Source organism: Armigeres subalbatus, chromosome 3 (genome assembly GCF_024139115.2).
Source record: "Armigeres subalbatus isolate Guangzhou_Male chromosome 3, GZ_Asu_2, whole genome shotgun sequence".
NCBI classification, from domain to species: domain Eukaryota; kingdom Metazoa; phylum Arthropoda; class Insecta; order Diptera; family Culicidae; genus Armigeres; species Armigeres subalbatus.
Window position 1 is genome coordinate 196,384,780 of NC_085141.1, and position 20,683 is coordinate 196,405,462.

General features: G+C 37.3%; 1 protein-coding gene across 1 annotated transcript in view; it reads right to left on the bottom strand.

Moving 5' to 3' along the window:
- Positions 1–11,538, bottom strand: part of LOC134224749 (homeobox protein unc-4-like) — a 130,181-nt gene extending 118,643 nt beyond the window's left edge. The window contains exon 1 of the mRNA XM_062704304.1: positions 10,520–11,538. Within this exon, the coding sequence (XP_062560288.1) occupies positions 10,520–10,841 (322 nt within the window). The 5' untranslated portion in view covers positions 10,842–11,538. The remainder of the gene's footprint in view (positions 1–10,519) is intronic.
- Positions 11,539–20,683: the final 9,145 nt, after the last annotated feature.

Consider the following 20,683-nt stretch of genomic DNA (forward strand, 5'->3'; position numbering starts at 1 on the left):
ACAATGTACTATGATCCACAATACAGATTTGCGCGGAAAGACTCATTTTACGCCAAAGCTATATTTTATATGTTTGATCGTCCAAAGTTTTTTTTTGTTAAATACAGTCACTCTCAAAATTGAGCGTACTTGATTAGTTGACTACATTCGAAAATTTCAAAGGAAATTAAATGGTCGGCTCGGTTGTTTTTAATGCATTTCAATATCAATCCCTTCCTCCTTCAATGTATGCCTGCATAAAATTATTGAAATGTTTTCTCTAAAGTTTATTTATTTGGAAATAATCTCAAAATACGCGTATTAGATGTTACAAAATTGAGCGTACAGCGATTTTTTTCTATAAAATTTCTTATTATAAACACGATTAATGTATTTTAATATTGTTTTTTTCATGATTATATTTATAATAATAAACATCCGCTACTTAACCATTCAATGTTTTGAAATTAGGGTTAGGGACAAAAGGTCGAAAGACAAAAGGTCGAAATGACAAATGGTCGAAAGACAAAACGTCGAAAGACAAAAGGTCGAAGGGACAAATGGTCGAAAAGGACAAAACGTCGAAAGGGACAAAAGGTCGAAAGGACAAAACGTCGAACGGGACAAAAGGTCGAAAGAAACTAAAGATTAATAAGATCAAAAGGTCGAAAGGGACAAAAGGTCGAAATGGACAAGGAACTGAAACGAATCAATCTAGCACCAGCAGAGTTGCCCTACATAGTTAGCAAAAACTCTGCTCTTTCATTTTTCACAATTTCACAATCAATCTAGCACCAGCAGAGTTGCCCTACATAGTTAGCAAAAACTCTGCTCTTTTATTTTTCACATTTTCAACAATTAAATAAAATTCATTCAGTGAGTACAACTAATAGATGGATGTTGAGTTTTCTAAATGTCACTTCGATCTATCAAAATGGTGTACGCCGCACATCAAACACATCGGCATATATTACACGCCGGCATGGCTGCGGAGTACACTATTTTGACAGATCGAAGTGACATTCAGAAAACCTAGATATTCATCTATTATTTGCACTTATTGAATAAATTTTATTCAGTTACTAAAATAGGTTAAAATAATTAATTAAATTTGGATTAAATTCCACGATCTGTTACCATAAGGAATACAATTGGATGATTTCCATGTGTCGAGTAAAAATAAACTTTTTTAAGAGTTCGGCAGCTTATTTAATGATATCTTGGTGAATTTAAATGATTCAACCAAATTTGTTCCTACGGTGACTGAGTCTTCAAATATAAAATGACATCTTATAATGTATCCGTGTGTTGCTGTTTTATTAATATGTAGTATTATTAATGAGTGTCCTGAGCTTATAAGGTACCTATACATCGACTTTTAAATAAAGTTATACTTAATTTGAAATATGCCATTCCCAACATTTGTCCTTTTCTCTGTATGTTTACATCTTGGGTGGCATAGCGCACCTCGACACGAAACGAGCAAACCATGCAAACTGTCATACGAAAGGGCTGTCCAAATGAGATGCGCAATGAGGCGCCTGTTTTCATCATTTACCGACTGAATTTTCCCAAATTTAAGGTATGTCTCGCTCGATTTAGATTATCTATCATATATAAGACACAATGCCGGTGAAATACATATCTTAAAGCATCTATTTTGCCCAGCAGCATTGAATTGTTAAATAGCATTGTTTATGCATCTTACTTGTTCGCCATTTTGATTAAAACATGGTTTAATTTCAAAACATTGAATGTTTAAGTAGCGGATGTTTATTATTATAAATATAATCATGAAAAAACGATATTAAAATACATTAATCGTGTTTATAATAAGAAATTTTATAGAAAAAAAATACTGTACGCTCAATTTTGTCACATCTAATAGGCGTATTTTGAGATTATTTTCAAATAAATGAACTTTGGAGATAAAATTTCAGTCATTTTATGTACGCATACATTGAAGGAAGGGATGAATATTGAAATGCATTAAAAACAACCGAGCCAACAATTAAATTTCCTTTGGAATTTTCGAATATATTCATCTAATCGGCATATTTTGAAAGTGACTGTATCTTGGCTGTGCATATGCACAGCACATGTTTCAAAATGGACAAATTGATATGAAATTTGCGAAAAAGAATCCACGTGTCTTGGAGGGACTCGAACCCTCAACCTCCTACTCTCTAGATAGGCGTGATAACCCCTACACAACAAGACCACTTAAAGGTCACGTTTGCGGAAAAGCCATCAGAATCCGAGTACCAACCTCCACCGCGGTTAGCTCTTTTTTGCAACTCGAATATCTTTCGGATGCTTGATTTGTCCAATCTTCACATGTGCTTTACTGTTGTATATTGTTACCGTACAAGGTAACAATGGTCGACGCACTTGCTTGGACAAAAATATACTAATCAAATTAACAATACAAAAAGCATTGTGAAACTATTGCATGAAGTACCCCAAAGGTAGAATAGGTATTAAGTGAAATACTTATAATGCCTATTCTACCTTAATCGTGTAAATACTAAAATTCATCGTATACGATATATGGCTCACATCTCGACCTCGAACACGGCGATGGCACCCCGTCTGGTGAAGCAAGAAACGTAGGAGAAAAGAGAGGAGGAGAAGAGTTGGAAAAATTGGACTGGACGAGGAGTCGTGGAAAAGACACCGAAGAAGGAAGACCTTTTTTCGGTAGTGAGCAAGTTCCCCAGAAAGTTTATTCCAGAAGTCGACACGTTTTTCTAAAATTTGGCCGAGGAAGTGGTGGCCTTGAACCCAAGTGCGAGACGCACGAAAGCTGCCGGTAGTTTTGCCGTGAGATCCAGGTGTGCGCTACCCTACCTATCCGACCCGAAATCCCGGGTGCCACGTATATCGACGAATTGTTAGATGCGAACCCTGGGAAAGCTGTAAGCTGTGACTGGCCGTTCTCTTGAACTCCCGATACGGAGCACGGTCCGCTGGGTTCCAGATTAGATAGTTCGTACTGGGAAGCGGAGCCATTTGATCGGAGAAAAGTAGCCTTCGAACAGTTAAACCGGTTTCTGCACGGGGACGGCCGCCATTGCTTCGACACCCCGGAAACCACGAGGCGCAAGTTCGTTTGGCCGAAAGAACCGTAGTGCGAGGAGGCAAAACGCTTGGAGGTACGGAGTGTCGACACCGGATTCAAGTAAAAAAATGTACATCTCATTCCTTTTTTCCTGATCATTGAAAGGTTCTTGGTGCATGCATGGGTCGGTGTGTCCCTTGAGCAGGTGGTAAGCCGACCCTGAGTACCAATTCCCCAAAAGGTGAGCTAGTTTGGGACGTGTGGACGTCCACTGCATAGACGTGTGGACGTCACCGGCAGTTACAATATCCACAGTCAAGCGAGTGCACATTGTTTATTAAACGAGAGGATCGCACTCTATGCCCCCAACAACGGGCTGGGTGGATTTGTATAGAGTGCGATATGCCTATCTAGAGAGTAGGAGGTTGAGTGTTCCAGTCCCTCCAAGACTCGTGGATTCTTTTTCGCAAATTTCATATCAATTTGTTCATTTCGAAACATGTGCTGTGCATATGCACAGCCAAGATATTTAACAAAAATATGGTTTTCGTACGGCCGAGTTGCCGAATAATATGCAATTAATTGCCTCCAAAGTTCATAGGCCGTACACTAATTACGTAAGGGCATAGAGGGAGAGTGTCTATCATGTTCTCACGCTTCATTTAAGAGAAAGCAAGGGAGGAGGTTGGAGATCCATCTTTTTCGACTTATAAAATACCAACGGCACCGACTGAGATTCAGCCCAGCACACTTGAATGACAGGCAGGCATGTTCAACCAACAGCGCTGCGGTTTGTAAACCATTGAAAACCATTATTGTATAGCTTCAGTGCCAGAATTCTTTATAATTCAGTTTATTATGGAAAACAATAAACAATCGATATACATACAAAATTGACTTTTCTAGGCAAAAAAAACCTGTCTAGCCCAAAACCGGGTCTTGTCTTGAAACCAGTCATCTTCAACATAACCTACTTTATAGCAATGTACACTTTTGCTGATCTATGGAAGGTCTGGATGCACATCGCAGTATTATAATCTCTGTGTCTCAATTTAAATCCCATGGTTCTCAATTCTCAAAAGTTTTATCAACAACTTCCATTTTTTTTTTTTTTTGAGGAAAGAAAATCAAGTTTCATTAAAACTGACTCCTGATATTGTCCCTTTTACTTCTAGAATTTTGATTAGAATTTAGGGGGGTTATAAGCAAAAGGTTGACTACAGCAATAAATGCTTTGATTCTAGAGCTTTGCGGCAATATATTGATATAGTTTTAACGTTGTTTAAAAAAATGTAAAAATTCACAAAATATATGAAACAGAAAAATACTGAAAAACTTTGCACCCATTTTTCTTAAAACTAACTTTTTGACATTTACACCCGTTTGAGCCCCTCAATTGCAAAATTTCACTCCGGATATTTTAAAGATATTTCTTTGAAATAGTAGAAAGTTCAAAATCCTCGCAGAGTTTTTAACCCTCCGGGACTCGCACCGCTGTTAAAAGTAAAACACCTTCGAAAAAAGCTCACTATCATTCACAACAGGGGCGTGACTGCGTGAGTGATCCAGAACCATGTGAGTCCCGGAAGGACTTTTCCTTGGCATTATATTATGAACTGCGATGCTTCAGAGTTTTGTTGTTATTTTTGCATTGCTAGCACGATGAAACTGCCCAGTCGAAAAAACTTTCTGAATTGAAGCGGGAATCGAACCCGGCCTCCTGCATCGTGTTTTTGCATCAGTAAACTAAATGTTTCAGGACTGTTTTACTTATCAAAAACATCAAGCATCTTCAGTTTTTACCCTTTCTATGGAAATATCTTAAATTTCACTTTGTATTCATATCGCATCACATAATTATATCGAAACAAGTTGATGTAAACTCACTTCATATCAGAAGCCCAACATTATTTTTCAAAATTCAATCAAGTTGAATGGTTAGCTTTGATAAAAGCCAAGTGAATAGCAATTTCCCACTTTTACATCCGAGCTTCCAGGTAATTGAAACAACTGGGGGGTACCTCAAGCTGTGCCAAGGTCCGAAGGCATTTTTTTTAATTTCGCAGAATACTGACATGTAATGTTCTACAAAGTTTTTTTTTTGTCTTTATTGTCGAGACTTTCAGCCTATGGCTGGCTCGTCTCGTACACCTTCTACAAAGTTGTAACGCAGCTTATTCCAATAAATTTTACTTAAACACTTTTTCAGTAGCTCTTAGTTGGCTGATTCAAAGCTATTTTACCTACTAGGATCAGGGTGGGTATCTAGCCCGCAAGTTCACAAGGGCTGTGACATAGGACGCTGGCTGGGATAACATAGGTCTAACAGAAGGACTTGGCCGATTCAAGTACAACATAAGTGTTTAGCATCGCACTCAGGAAAATCGATCAAATGTTGTTTTGGGATTTAAGAAAGGATATTCTCAGTTTACATATACAGCGTATACACACTTTATGATTTTCAGATTTATTGAAACATTGAGGTGACCCTTGAAAATCCACAAAACAAAGCAAAAAAATATTTAAAAATTATGAAAAAGATAAAGAAATTATTGAAATCTTTCCGCGTAAAAAGAATATACAGTGTGTACATATACAGTGACACTGTTATTTTGTGAACCGAAATCTAATTAGAGCTAAGAGGTAATTTGAATATGGCAGCAAAATAAAATTTCCATGAAGAATTAGAAACTTTCCATAAAAATTGCCAATAAAGAAATCAGGGTATGAGCAATCTATATTCATAAAAATTAATTTCTGTCTGTCTGAACCTTATAAACTCAGAAACATACTGAACCGATCGGCGTGAACATTTGTATGGAGAGATTTTTGGGGCCGGGGAAGGTTTTTTTTTTTTTTAAATCTTTATTAAGGTGTTTTTTTAATCTACTGACTAAGTTCAACACCGACCGGGGAAGGTTCTTAAAATAGTTCGAGAACCCTCCCCCTTTGGGAAGGGGGGCTCCCATACAAATAAAACATCAATTTCTTCATCACTCGAGAATTAATCAGAGAATAAATCAACTTTAGGCGAAACGAAGTTCGTAGGGTCTGATAGTAAATAAATAAATATAAAATTTCCACAAATAATGCAAAATTTCCATGAATAATTGAGAATCTTCAAAAAAAAATTTGCACTTTTAAAAGTAAAAATTGCAATATAAAAGAAGAATTTTCCATAAAGAAGTCAAAATATAACACGGAAAAATACGGAAAAATTACAAAATTGTCCACAAAATAAATATTTTTTTCCATGTGGTTTATACAAAAATAATGTTTAAATTATATATTAACAATATAAAATATTTGACTCCTAGCGCTAGTTTCTGCAATATGCATTATTTTTCCATAAATTTTATTGTTGACAGTTAAAAACTGGCCTAATTCAAAAATAAAATATTATATCATTTTACAATAAAAATACAATTCTCGGGTACTTATTCAAAAGGACGTATGTAATTTTGTAAACAAAGATTCAAACGTCGATTTATCCGATCTGATGGCACTCCCACGCAAACCATTACCATAAACAGATAGGGGGAGGCTTCGGCTACCTGGTGGAGGTGTTGGTTTGCGTGGGAGTGCCATCAGATCGGACCAATCGACGTTTGAATCTTTGTTTACAAAATCACATACGTCCTTTTGAATAAGTACCCGAGAATTCAAACTATTGTATTTATAGGTTTTTGATCGGTTATGTCTACTAGTTACCATACAATGTATTGTTTGACGAAAAAAGTGTATGAAAAATCCCAAAATTTGCTTTTTGTTACACGAAATGTGGTTTACTGGGATTATAGTACAAATGAGGCTCCTTAGCCGTGCAGTAAGACGCGCGGCTACAAAGCACGACCTTGCTGAGGGTCCGATTCCCGGTGCCGGTCTAGGCAATTTTCGGATTGGAAATTGTCTCGGCTTCCCTGGCCAAAAAAGTATCATCGTGCTAGCCTCATGATTTACGAATGCAAAAATGGTAACTTGACTTAGAAACCTCGCAGTTAATAATTGTGGAATTTCTTAATGAACACTAAGCTTACACACTAATGTAATGCCAATAAGAAGAAGAAGATGCCAATATTATTTTTATATTTATCACGTTGCTATTTCGACATTTTTTCATTCCACTGTTCTTCTTAAATATTTTCCTTTCGCTCTCATCGCGCTTGACGAAGAAGAGTAAAAATAGTAGGGCAATCTCTCCGGTTGTAGGCTACCCTGCATAACATTTTATACTTGACAGATACGGCAAATCTAAGTAATATCAAACTGATAGTCTAGCAGTACACAAAATGTGAGCCTATATCGACGTTTTCACACGCAAATGGTCTTGCTGCAGGCAAAATATAAAAAACACTAAAATAAAAAAATATATGTTTCTATTTTTTCGTATCCTAAATGCGATGGTGAGTGTTTTTGTAATTATCACATATAGGGTTTCTCACCCCATTCCCGGCCTAACATGCGCACGACTGCATTATTTAATTGATATTTATGACTAGGGGCAACTTTTCTGAATTTTGTGGGCCGTGTAATATTGCGATGGGGTTCACCTCTGCTTCAAAAATAGTTATTCTTGCTAAACACAGCTTGAAAAAGCTTTTATTTGATTTAAATTAAAATGGTGCAGCACTCATTTCAGTCATAGGCGATTGCTTATACGGCATACCCGAAATCTCCTCGGCATACGCAATATTTTACTCAATCTCTCAACATCTTACTCTCATTCTCTCTCTCGGGACGGTAGAAAATGCGACGTAAACAAAAATATGCACGTTCCACGACAACAAGATGCCAGATGGTATTATTCATAATCATTTTTATTTGGTTGAGAAGATATATTTACTCATCCAAATTTCTTCCAAACACTTAAAAACAATTTTTTTTCCACCTTTTGAAATCGAGAGAATTATAAATAACATGATAGCTTCAACGTATTAGACAGTTTTCCTATTAACGATGAAGGATTATCTTCATACTAAAATAAGACTTATGGCCTTTTGGCAGCACTATACAGCTAGAAGTTCTTGGGCCGAGGTGATTTTTGTTCGGTTTGAGGATACATTTTTAAATGTATTCCAATATGTTTATATAAAATCTAGTGATACGAACCAGAGTCTATTATATATAGAGTTACGCAAAGAGTGAAGCCAAATCTACCTATTGAACTGTCAAACCGTCTACCTATCGAGCAAAGTAAACAAATGCTAGTTGGTAAGGCGGAAGTATTGTTATCGCCTAATGATTATTATGGCGAATTAAAACGCATGAATTGAAATGTATTAGATTTGTTCTAGAAACAGCTTCAAAAAACTTCAATACACCCCCCAATAAAGTAGCAACAAGAAACTCACGTGTTTGCACTCTGTGGGTGACTTGGTTATCAAATTAAAAAGCTTTAACAGTGAACACTCCCGTGAAGTCACTTTAAGGGTTGAACAAAAATGAAAGTTGCAAACAGAATAACAAGAAGATCATTCAGAATAAGTGTAAGAAGATCCTCTTTGCGCAACTCTATATAATAGACTCTGATACGAACAATTACAAAAGATTAAAGTGCGTGAGTTTAGCATTATTGTGTGGTGATAAACAGCTTCAAGCAATGGTTGTATCGAGCACTGTGACGATTTTCAGGTAGGTGTTTATTTGATGATACCGTTTTGTAAAAGTGGAAAGAATCACTTCGGCTCAGTGTTGTTGCAACGAAGAGCAAAAGTTTGAAATCTACATTTTTATTTTCTATAATTGGATCGATTAGGAGTGAAATAAATGGTTGAAAAATATTGAGTATTGTGCGAGATAAATAGGAGACTTTTTTAAAATGATCAATCATAAACCTACGGCTACTAAACAGTATAAATCATTAGCTTTCTGTGCAGTGAGCCGGGAATGGGGTCCATAGGCCCAAGTAGTGATTTACCCTATCAAATTCAAGTGATATATTTGTGTCGCGCGAATTTGCTAGTGGCTACTTAATGTACCCTGTTGTGGGCCGCTGAAAATTCCATCCATTGCTATGGTTGAGATCGTCCCGTGCATTTGAAGTGCGCTATCATGACAACCAGCTACTTCACATGCAAGATTTTTTTTTCATTATGGCATTGAAAGCATTTTTCCCCTGTAGGCTTCTAAAACAAATAAACTGGGTAAAAAAAAATGCATTTGTCAAAAACCAACACTTTTTACACATAGCTACAATTTTTTCCGTTTGAAGAAGCCGGAATCATCCATCTAGCGGTAATTAGAGCCTTTCTTGTACATTACAAGAGTATTTTGGCCATACCTTTTGAGCTCATAGTGCGATTTGGTAAATTTTCGGAAGGAAAATTGGACCGGATCCCCCGTCGAATGCAACTTAGGATAAGTGCCTAAAAGTTATTGTTTTTTTTTCAAACATACATAAACAGGCACATACATACACACAAGCTTGATAAACGTTGAATGCTGCTTCCAGATCTGCCGTTCTACGCATAATTGTCCCATGTGATCTTAATGAAAAAATCCAAACTCGAGTCAATCTGTCCTAATAATTTCATAATCGATTAGATCTGAAAACATTACCATCCATTTTACTTCGAAGAACTTTTGTCTGTAGATTCTCGATTTATTTTAATTTTGGGTTGGCAGTAAGATAACAATACCCTAGTAGCATTTTGGTTTTATGCTTGTTTTATAACACTCTTGTAGAGAAAATTATGTTCTTTAAGAGCGTTTTATATACACATTTTATCAATACTGAATGTTCCTGGCTAACTGATTGTGGCAGTGGTATGAAATATACACATCATTATTAATGAATTAAAAAATAAATGCTATATAAATATTTGAGTGAGTCCGACAAAACAAATTCTCTGAGGCTCAGAATTTACAAAGCTTAAGATGTATTCCGAAACGTTTTTAAATTTAAGCATTGTATGTTTCTCAAAAATGTATATCAAAGAAAAGAATTTTAAGAATATCTTAGTTTTTTCTGTGACTTGGCACAACTGGTAGCATAAAATGCAAGGTTATCACATAGAAACACGTGAACGTATAACACCCAAATTTATGAATGATCAAATTTATAATTATAGTTGATTTTTTTTTTCAACTTCAACGAAATTATTTGGGTATGTTGGTACATTTTATTTTTTTTGTTTTATAATGATCGATCATCTTTCACAGACTGTGTTTATTTATTTGTATGATTGTGTATTATGCGAGCAAATTTCAAAACGTTTGAAGCTATCAGTAAACTGTTTGTCATAATGACAAATATTTTCCAAGTCAGTTTGATATCCATGTCGATTTCTAGGATTTCCAATCGGTTTGATAGATGTCCGGCTAAACTGGACAAATATTTATCATTATGACAAACAGTGAACTGCGGGATTAAGTAGAAACATGTAAACAAATCTGAAAATGAAATGAAGCTTGCCAAAACCATGATAAGTAACCTTAGATAACCACTTCAATCATATAGATTTTTATCACGCCACCTACCTCTATCATCGTTGGAGTCTTCACTAGGAGGACCCTGTATTGCTCGTTGTGGTGATATGCTTTGATGTGTATTATTGTTGATATTGTTTAATCCACTTAAGGCAGCTAAACTCTGAGGTGCACCTGGCGGACCAAAGCGAGGCCTTGTTAGAAACGGTCCGCCGAAAACGCCGGGTACTCCAAACTGCAGAAATGGAGCCCATTGCGGTACACGGTTCCTAGGTGTCAATTGCGCCGCCGCTGCTGCTGCGTAAAGTTGCAGTGCCGGTTGGGAGCCGAGAGTTTGTAGATTCTGCAACATTCCTTGGTGCTCCAATACCATTTTTATGCGAATAAAAACTTTTACACTGAAGTAGGAGTCGTAAACAGGTCTTGTCAGCTATTTTTGTATTCAATACCGCATATTTCTTTGTTACATTTCTGCCATTGACTAACAGTTATAGCTTAGCGTTAGATTCAGCCATATCTTATTATTACACGTTTTTAGAATAGTTTAAACACACTCAATCCAACCTCAGGTAACTCATTTCTCCAAATATATTCACAAATTTCGATGATTAGGTTTCACTGCCCTTCGTATTATCAATTTCGCACGAAGATTATTACATGATTCGACCAAATTCTACACTCATAATATTTTTCATGCATTATTTTCACAGACTTATTCATCACTGATCACTAAATTTCAAATGGCCAATTCATTTAAATCCGTATTGTAAATTGATGATCCATTCTTCGTTGAATTACTGCTGTTGAGTACGTTACATGCGGAAAACGATTTTAAAAATGTGTTGCAATCGGCAATGTGATAGATGCTTTCATAGAACGAATGCAAAAAATGTGCTATATTCTCCCCGCGCCATCATCCGCAATGCACTTTAGCAGGCGACACTCGATTTTGTTTACAAAACAAACGAATCATTCGAAATACGTTAAAAGCAATAATTTTATCTCACGCAGCACTCCCCGCTGTATGCTTGAAAACTGAAACACGAACGGAGAATTCAATTCACTCGAGTTATGAAACTCGAATAAAATAGAATAGAAAGAAGTATATCACTTCGTTCGCACGGTGGGAGGAGCTACACGATGCTCGTTGCACACACGAATCGTCTCCGCTGAATCGTTTATGGTATGGCCGACGCACAATCCCCGCCTATCATAGCATGCTTTGCCTCGCACACATTTGTCTCGCAGCAATCGGGTACACACACTACGGCAAACAATGGAAATATGACCGATTGGTTGAATCATTTATGTATCCAAACATGCGGTTCAACCAACACCAGAACAACATACTCCAAAATGCACTTTATACATCATTCCATTTTCATTTCCGGGCACCCAGCGCCATTAAAAATCACCATCGCAAATTTGTCATTTGCTTCTAGTATTGCCAAAAGTTTAGCATATACAATTCTTATTGCTTATGTGCTTTTCCCTACCATTTGTGATATACCAACAGTATAGTTATTTTCTACCCGGCTGGCAACACTTGACAGCTACAGTTAAATACTGTTGGAACTCCTTTAATTAAATTTCGCCATGACATTTTAGCAATCATGCTATTGATTTTAAGTTGGTACATAACTTGCGGCTCCTATTTAGAATGCTCAAATTGCTTTTCTATTCCCCGCATGTTATAAAAGATTTGTCTAATGAAGATTTATCTCGTACGTAATGGAAGAAAAATACAAGAAAGCCAAAAGCATCCCTTTATTGGATCTAAATTCGAATGATTTCATATGATCATTACGCTGCTACTGTGCCGTTTGAAAATTGATTGAATGAAAATAAAGCTTCGGAATAAAATAGAAAACGGGGTTCAATTTGAGTTATCCTCAATTTGTTTAATGTCTGATAATTAGGTACTGGAAACTTCTTCATCGACTTCAGATTTTTTCATGTACAGGTTATCCGACTTGTCAATATCCCCAACTCAGCCATCTTGGATTTTTGTATGGAATTTATGCTCGTTTGTTTACGTTTTCCACTGAAAATTTATGTCCCCCCCCCCCCGCGCTGGTTATTCCCATCTATTGACGAAGTCGGATAACCTGTACATAAAAAAATCTTGGCTTGCACCACTAATGGGAACACAATGAATTTTGGTTCCCCTAGTGATGCTATCCATTGATTTCTTACGAGACTCGCCACAATTGGTACAGTCGCACCACTATAGGTGCAAGAGAGTCAATTTTATTAAGGAAATTCATAGTTTTCAATAGTTTATCAAGCGAAATTATAGGACAAGTTGCATTAACCAGGATATTTAAAGCACGACGCATCAACCGTTAAGTGTATAATAATGAAAAATCTCATTAAAACCCCACTAAGGGCACGGTTTCCTTAGTGTTATATACCGATCGACTCAGTTCGACGAATCGAGGTGTTGTCAGCGGGTGCACTTGAAAGTGTCACTCATTTTTATATGGTACTTATCCTTAGCCGATTTATTTCCAACAAGTTGCATTCGTCGCAGAATCCGGAAACTGGCCGGATCGGACTATGGGCTCAGAAATCATGGCCAAAATCCATTTTTTAAACAAAAACAGTAAAAGTACGTCACTTATTTTTAAGGCATTTATCCTTGACCGGTTTTCTTGCAACAGACGAAAATTTTTCTATACTAGTCTTCCTAGTGCATTAAAAAATGTGACACATTGTGCATTAGCGGGTCAAAAATGACCCCAACTTCAATTCGCTGACAAAAGTTCATTTTCGAACCAATTTTCAATCTTTTGGAACCAAATTGAAGGTTTGGATCAAGGATGTTTTCGATCATTTGGTAATCTGCGTTCGATCATTTAGTAGTTTGTCAATAACACATTCCAGAAGCTAGATTTCAAAATGTGTAGTATGGTGGACTTCTAATTCAAAGGTTCAGCCTCTGGAATGAGTTATAGACAAATTACTAAATGATCGATAACATCCTTGGTTTGGATTCCGCGGATCGTTACGGATTGCTTTTTGCTAATTGGCCATTCTGGTTCCCAGAAATCGGTTCTGACGCAACGTAGATTCTAAGGCCAATTTTTGGCTTGATTTCTTGCCTTTCGAAGGGTAATTTTGGAAAAGCTCCTAGGTCAGTTCATGAAACTCATCATAGAAGAGCGCGGTTTTTTTTTTCCAAAGCTTTTCATGAGTAACAAATGATTGTGATGAACCATTTTAATGGAACAGAGTTACCTCCGGAGTTCTTCCAGAAGAAGCCGAAAGTTCTTAAAAGTGGTCGCACTCTGAATAATAAAATAAAATATCCTTAAAATTGATCAATTTCTGAACGGTCACCGGGGTCCTCCAGAAGATCTGGAACATTCACAAAAGTTGTCAATTCAAGAAATTTATCCTAGAAAAGAGCTTTCTATTATTGTACTCTGAGCATTTATTAAAGTGACTATCGGACATCGGTTGAAGTGGTTAAATGATGTAACACATACTAAAGGAGTCATTTTTTTAAAATACATTTCCTTGACGTACTTTGAGCATGAAATCATTGTCGTGACCTATTCTCACGGATGTGAGTAGCAACCAGCCGGATGGCACACAGCCATGCTTCTGGCTCCAGCATAAAATTCACGTTATTTTTTTGCTGTGGGCGTTATTTTCTGATACAATATTGTTCTTCTTCTTCTTCTTCTTCTTATTGGCATTGCATCCCCACACTGGGACAGAGCCGCCTCGCAGCTTAGTGTTCATTAAGCACTTCCACAGTTATTAACTGCGAGGTTTCTAAGCCAGGTTACCATTTTCGCATTCGTATATCATGAGGCTAGCACGATGATACTTTTATGCCCAGGGAAGCCGAGACAGTTTCCAATCCGAAAATTGCCTAGACCGGCACCGGGAATCGAACCCAGCCACTCTCAGCATGGTCTTGCTTTGTAGCCGCGCATCTTACCGCACGGCTAAGGAGGGCCCCCAATATTGTACAATATTGTTATTGTTACCAAATACTCAAGTAAGCCCAGAGATGCTAGCCCCATTTTTCCCATTGGAGAGATAGGCGATGACAGTAGGGTGGTAGCAACCAAAGGTCCTCCGGAAGATCCGTATCATATGTAGAAGTGTTCAATTCATAAAACCCAGCATAGAAGCTTATCAACAAATGATCGTAACCAATTCTAATGGTGTGTAGGTCTTAGGGTAGATTCAGATCTTCTTCAGTCTTCCTATCATCGTATACTATTTTGTATGTCTTATTTTTTCTGTTTTTCGTATTCCACCTAAACGATTCCTACTGTTATGCCTTTCTAACAGCCTTTCTAATAGCCTTTCTTTCTCTTGTGGCACCTATGCGACGTTGTAGTTCCTTAATAGGTATCAATTATTTCCCCTGAAATATTCGCCAGGACAGACCGTGACTGTTGGAGAGTGCCTCTGAGGTAACGGATCCCAGCGGATCCCAACAGTCTAGGGTTGTAACATCTACAAACTTCGAAGACGAGCCAGCCTAGGGCTGAAAGTCTCCTTAATAAAGACAAAAAAATCTACAAATTAATGCGAATCGTTTAATGCTAATAAGGTCGATAAAAATATTTTAAATCTATTTTGTCTCCCCCACTCGCATTTTTTTGCCAAAAAATAATATTTTGAGGGGGCAACAAAATAAAATTCGTATAATTTTGACAACAAAATTTAACAAATTTAACAAATCCGAGGAGTTTTCTGATTTTTTTCATTTTAATATTTATTTTTTATTAGGCCACCGCCCCCCTGACCTTTCAGAGACCAGTAGGACAAAAAGTTAATTAAAAATTTGTTACGGCCTAATATTATCAGAATGTTTGCCCAAATTGGCCTTTCCTAATTTTCCTATCCACGACTCGGAACATGAATGCACCCCTGGTGTGTGTATGTCTGTGCACAAAACCCGTAAAAAAAACTCATTCATTTATTAGGCACTTACCCTTAACCGATTTGAAAATTGGCCATATCGGACTATGGGCTCAAAAGTTATGGCCAAAATACATTTTATATCAAAAACGGGCGCGTAAAAATTTCTCACTCATTTTTTTTTTTTGGCATTTATCCTAACCAATTTGTTCGCAATAAGTAGCATTCAACGCGTAATCCTTTCCCATTGAAAATTGGCCATATCGGACTATGAACTAAAAAGATACAGCCAAAATAATATTTTTATACAACATGAGAAAGGCTGCATCACCGCTAGGTGGATTAATCTGGGTTTTTTGTAAAACCGCGCTCTTCTGGGTCGAGCTTCGTTAATTGGCAACTTTTTGGCCAGTCAGGTGACCAAACGGTGGCCAGTCAGGTTCATAAGAATAAGTAACGATAATTATCTGTAACACAGAGTATGTTGATAGAAAAGCTTTGAAAAATCTGCGTTCTTCTATGGTAAGTTTCATAAATTGAACATTTCTACGAATGCTTCGGATCTTCTGAAGGACCTCCAGTGTCCACCCAGGTCCATCAAAATGGGTCATCCATTTGTTACTCAGCGTTCGAGAGTGAAAAGCTTAAAAAATCGCAATCTTCTATGATGAGCATCATGAATTGTCCACGATTACGGACGTTCCGGCTCTTCTGGGCGGATACTGGGTCATTAGGCCGAATGGTCATTTGGCCGAATGGCCATTAGAACGAATGAGAACTGGGTAGTGAGGAATGAGTAGTGCGAAGTGAGGAAGAAGTAGAACGGAAGAAGAAAAAAGGAAAAGGGAGGAAGTAAAAAGGAAGAAGGAAGAAGGATCAAAGAATAAGGAAGAAGGAAGAAAGAAGAATAAAGAAGTAAGACGAGAGAAAGAAGGAAGAAACGGAAGAAAGGAGAAAAAAGAAAGAAGAAGAAAAAAGGTAGAGAGAAGAGGGAAGAAGAAAGAAGGAAGACAGATGATGTTATAATAATATTAAATTTTATGATTAATATAAAATTATAATTATTAAATTTTGGAAATTATGGTTTTCTCTATTCCTCTACAAGTATCAAAGAGACTATTAGACTCCTGAATCAACTAAATCGATCTGAATTGTGCTGCAAGAGAAATGTTTTGTGAAACGAAGTAGTTTCTAAATCTAAAATAAAACATAAATTCTAAATTCCTAAATCTAAAAAAAAATCTAATTGAACACCAGGTAGGCACAAAAGAATTATCTGATGATCCTTATAAGGATATATGATAATCTCGCTATGCGTTTTGAAAAATCGGCAAAAATTTAAATGGAACAAGATGTGCGGACCTTGTGTGGATTATAAACACATTTCTTTAATGCAAACTCTGTTGTGATTGAGAATGTTACCTAAGTTTTGTCCTAAATTGTCACCAAATTCGAATGATTTATAGATTTTTCTGTCATTATAACAAAGATTCTTCCCTAGCAGCACAACCGATTTGGTTGCTGCAACTAAAATGTAACCGAGTTTGGTTGCATACATGTTACAGAAACCGTTACACAGCACGTGTGTTGCTTGGGTTTAGTTTTATAATTCTGAAAAGTGTTAGAGAATTTAGAAAAATAATTAAAGATCCAGGAAGGACTAAAGTATTAAATGCAGGACTCATGAGTTCATTTATTTATTTAGGAACAGGGAAAAGCTATCTTAAGTTGAATTTTGAAAACTCTTACTCAAGAGAGCGCAAAACCTCCTAATATTTTCTACCAACAGAATAATACATTCCTAATGACAGATTTACCTTATATCTAAATACACCTACACCTTATATCTAAATACACCTACACCTACAATACATTTACCTTATATCTAAATATACCGAAACAAAATATAATAATCAACCACGAAACAGTAAAGGTAAAACATTTTTCTTGATAGTATCTCTATAGAGTTCAAGGGATTTAGAAGGAAATTCGAAGATATATTGAATATACATGAGATTCTACGTTTAAATTTCCGAAGTTCATAATATTATTTTTTTATGATTATGCATAGTGAGATTCCGAAAAGATTCTGAATCCATTTAAGTTGAAATAATTCAAACAGCTTTTAAAAGGGGTAAGTTTTGTTCTTTCTTAATCAACAGCTTTATTTATATCTGTTCAGCAGATATAAGTTCTTCGACTGTAAGCTTGAAACAGGGATATCTTTCTGTGACAGAATTATATTGAGTAGCGAAAACATAAAGCTTCTTATTGAATGTGATCGACTGTTTTGCGACGTTCCTTGCGATTGACTTGAAGATTTTCGAAAGAGTGATCGTTTCTCGACATTTCCTTGGCCGAATTTGTGTACATGAGCTCATTTTGGTAGTTCTAAAATTCTAAAATTCTAAAATTCTTCTTCAGATTAAAATCATTCATAACCAGATGATATTCTGCTATCGGAAGAGAATATTTACATGGATGTCTCTCAGTCCAACGCAGTTGCCATGAAAAAATCCAGCACAATCTCCTTTACACACGGTGTAGAAGTCATCGTTGACTATAAGAGAGCACTCTCGGCAAACTTTGTCACTCTCCACTGTAGACATTATGGCTTCCAAATTAATAACGTCGACCAGCAAATAGTCGTCCTTTTCCACGGTTTTCAAAATTTAACTTATTTGAATCCACAACAGTTTTGTACTCTAGACCTTCGGCGAACAGTTATCAATTTTGCATAAATTTAGAGCATAGGTACAGACAACAACAATCACTTATAAAACGGAGCAAAAATCGACACAACCGTCAAGCAGTGAAAAACAAAACATCAGACTGAAAAGCGAAGCTAAACGTTAGTCATCAACATGATAAGAAGAGGCTCAAGAGAGGTCAATGTAAGCCACCCACCACGAGTTTCTATCGGTGGTGACGAAATAGAGGTGGTTGAAGAATTCGTGTACTTGGGCTCACTGGTGACCGCCGATAACGATACCAGCAGAGAAATTCGGAGGCGCATAGTGGCTGGAAATCGTACGTACTTTGGACTCCACAAGACGCTCCGATCGAATAGAGTTCGCCGCCGCACCAAACTGACTATCTACAAAACGCTTATAAGGTAGTTCTCTACGGACACGAGACCTGGACGATGCTCGTGGAGGACCAACGCGCACTGGGAGTTTTTGAAAGGAAAGTGTTGCGTACCATCTATGGTGGGGTGCAGATGGCGGACGGTACGTGGAGGAGGCGAATGAACCACGAGTTGCATCAGCTGTTGGGAGAACCATCTATTTTATGACCGCAACGGGATTCGAACCCAGAACACCAACAAAAACGGTACTGGGTTGCCCTCACTCCTCCATACCACCACATCGACTTGGGGATAGGTTTTTTTTTCCATAAAAGTTACTCTTGTTTGCATTGGTGAAGGCACGAAAAGGATGAAAGAAGTGAGAAAACGAGCAGTACGCGGTACTGACAGTGAGAGAGAAATAGTTATCTCATCTTCTTCTTCTTATTATTGGCATTACATCCCCACACTGGGACAGAGCCGCCTCGCAGCTTGCTCATTAAGCACTTCCACAGTTATTAACTGCGAGGTTTCTAAGCCAAGTTACCATTTTTGCATTCGTATATCGTGAGGCTAGCACGATGATACTTTTATGCCCAGGGAAGTCGAGACAATTTCCAATCCGAAAATTGCGTAGACCGGCACCGGGAATCGAACCCAGCCACCCTCAGCATGTTTTTGCTTTGTAGCTGCGTGTCTTACCACACGGCTAAGGAGGGCCCCTAGTTATCTCATAGTAATTATAAATAGCTATCTCATAGTATAGTCTCATAGTCTAAATTTCAGAAAGATTGCACGGGTACTGAAATGAATTCCCTTAAACATGTGCACTTTACGATCCAATCATATACAGAAATAGGTGGTTGAAAGATTCCCAAAACTTATTAGGGCATCCAGGATCCATAATATATGAAAGTTCAAAACAACTCGAAACATTTCGGACTCAAAAATTCTCCTTGAAATCCTACTAGAAGCTCCCCTGGGCTCCTCCGGAAAGTTATCCACAAATTCCTCTGAAAATCGTTAGAAAATCCTTCTCATGTAATTGTAATTCCTCCTTATCTAGAAACCCCCCACTAATTTGTTTTTAGGAAATTCACGAGGAAATTCCTTGAAGTTTTCTTTTCTTCTCTCCAAGATTTACTTCTAGATATTTCTTCGGTTATTCTCTCTTCAGGAAAAATCCGGCATTTCCTTCAGGCATGCATTCGAGAGTTCCGTCTACAATTCTACCAGAAGTTTCTTCAAAAATTTATGACGAAAATACTCCGATTTAGCTCCATAATTTCACTTGTGAATCTATAAGAAATTCCTTTGGAAATCCTTCTAGGAACTTCTCCGGGCATTCCTCTCGGAACTCTTCTTTCAATTACTCCAGGATTACTTCCAGGAAATTTTCCGGGAATACTTCCAAACATTCTATAGCGAAATCATCTAGCATTCCAATCTGGAATTCTTTTCGCAATAACTTCAGAATATCCTTCAAGAAATCCTCTAGAAATATCTTCATGAATTTCTCCTGGTATTCGTCCAAGTATTTCCCCAGAAATTCTTACAGGTATTTTTTCGGTAGTTTCTTCAGGTACTTCTCCAGGAATTCCTTCAAGAATTTTCCCGGGAGATTTTCCGCGGAAGTGTACTAGAATTCCTTCCTGACTTCACTCGGAATTTACTCGGATATCTGCTAAGAGTTCTTCCAGAAATTTCTTCGGAACGATCCGCAGGGATTTTCTTCAGCAAATCATCTGGGAATACTTTCAGGATTTCATCTGGGAATTTCTGCATTAATTCCTCCTGGTATTTTTCTGGGAATTCCTTCAGATATTTTTTCGGAAATTCCTTTAGGAACTTCTCTAAGAATTATTTCAGGACTGTGGGTATTCCTCCGGAAGTGCTTGTGGGAGTTCCTCCGGGAGTTCTTCCATGAGTTTTTCCAAGAAATTCTCCGGTAATACGTCCAGGAACTTTACAGGGACTTCCTGGACGATATTTGGCAGGAATTTCACGGGAAATGGGATTTCGGAAGTTCCTTCAGAAATATTTTTTCTCTTTCTCTAGGATATTCCACCGGATATTCCTCTGAAGTTGCACCAGTAGTTCCTTCGGGAATTCAATCAGGCTTTCTTCCAGGAATTCATTTAGCATTTCTTTAGGCATTTATCTACAAATTCCTCCAGAAGTTCATCGAAAACTTTCTCTGGGAGTTCTTACGGGAATTCCCTCGGGAGGTTCTTTTAAGAATTCTTCCAGGAGTTCCTCCT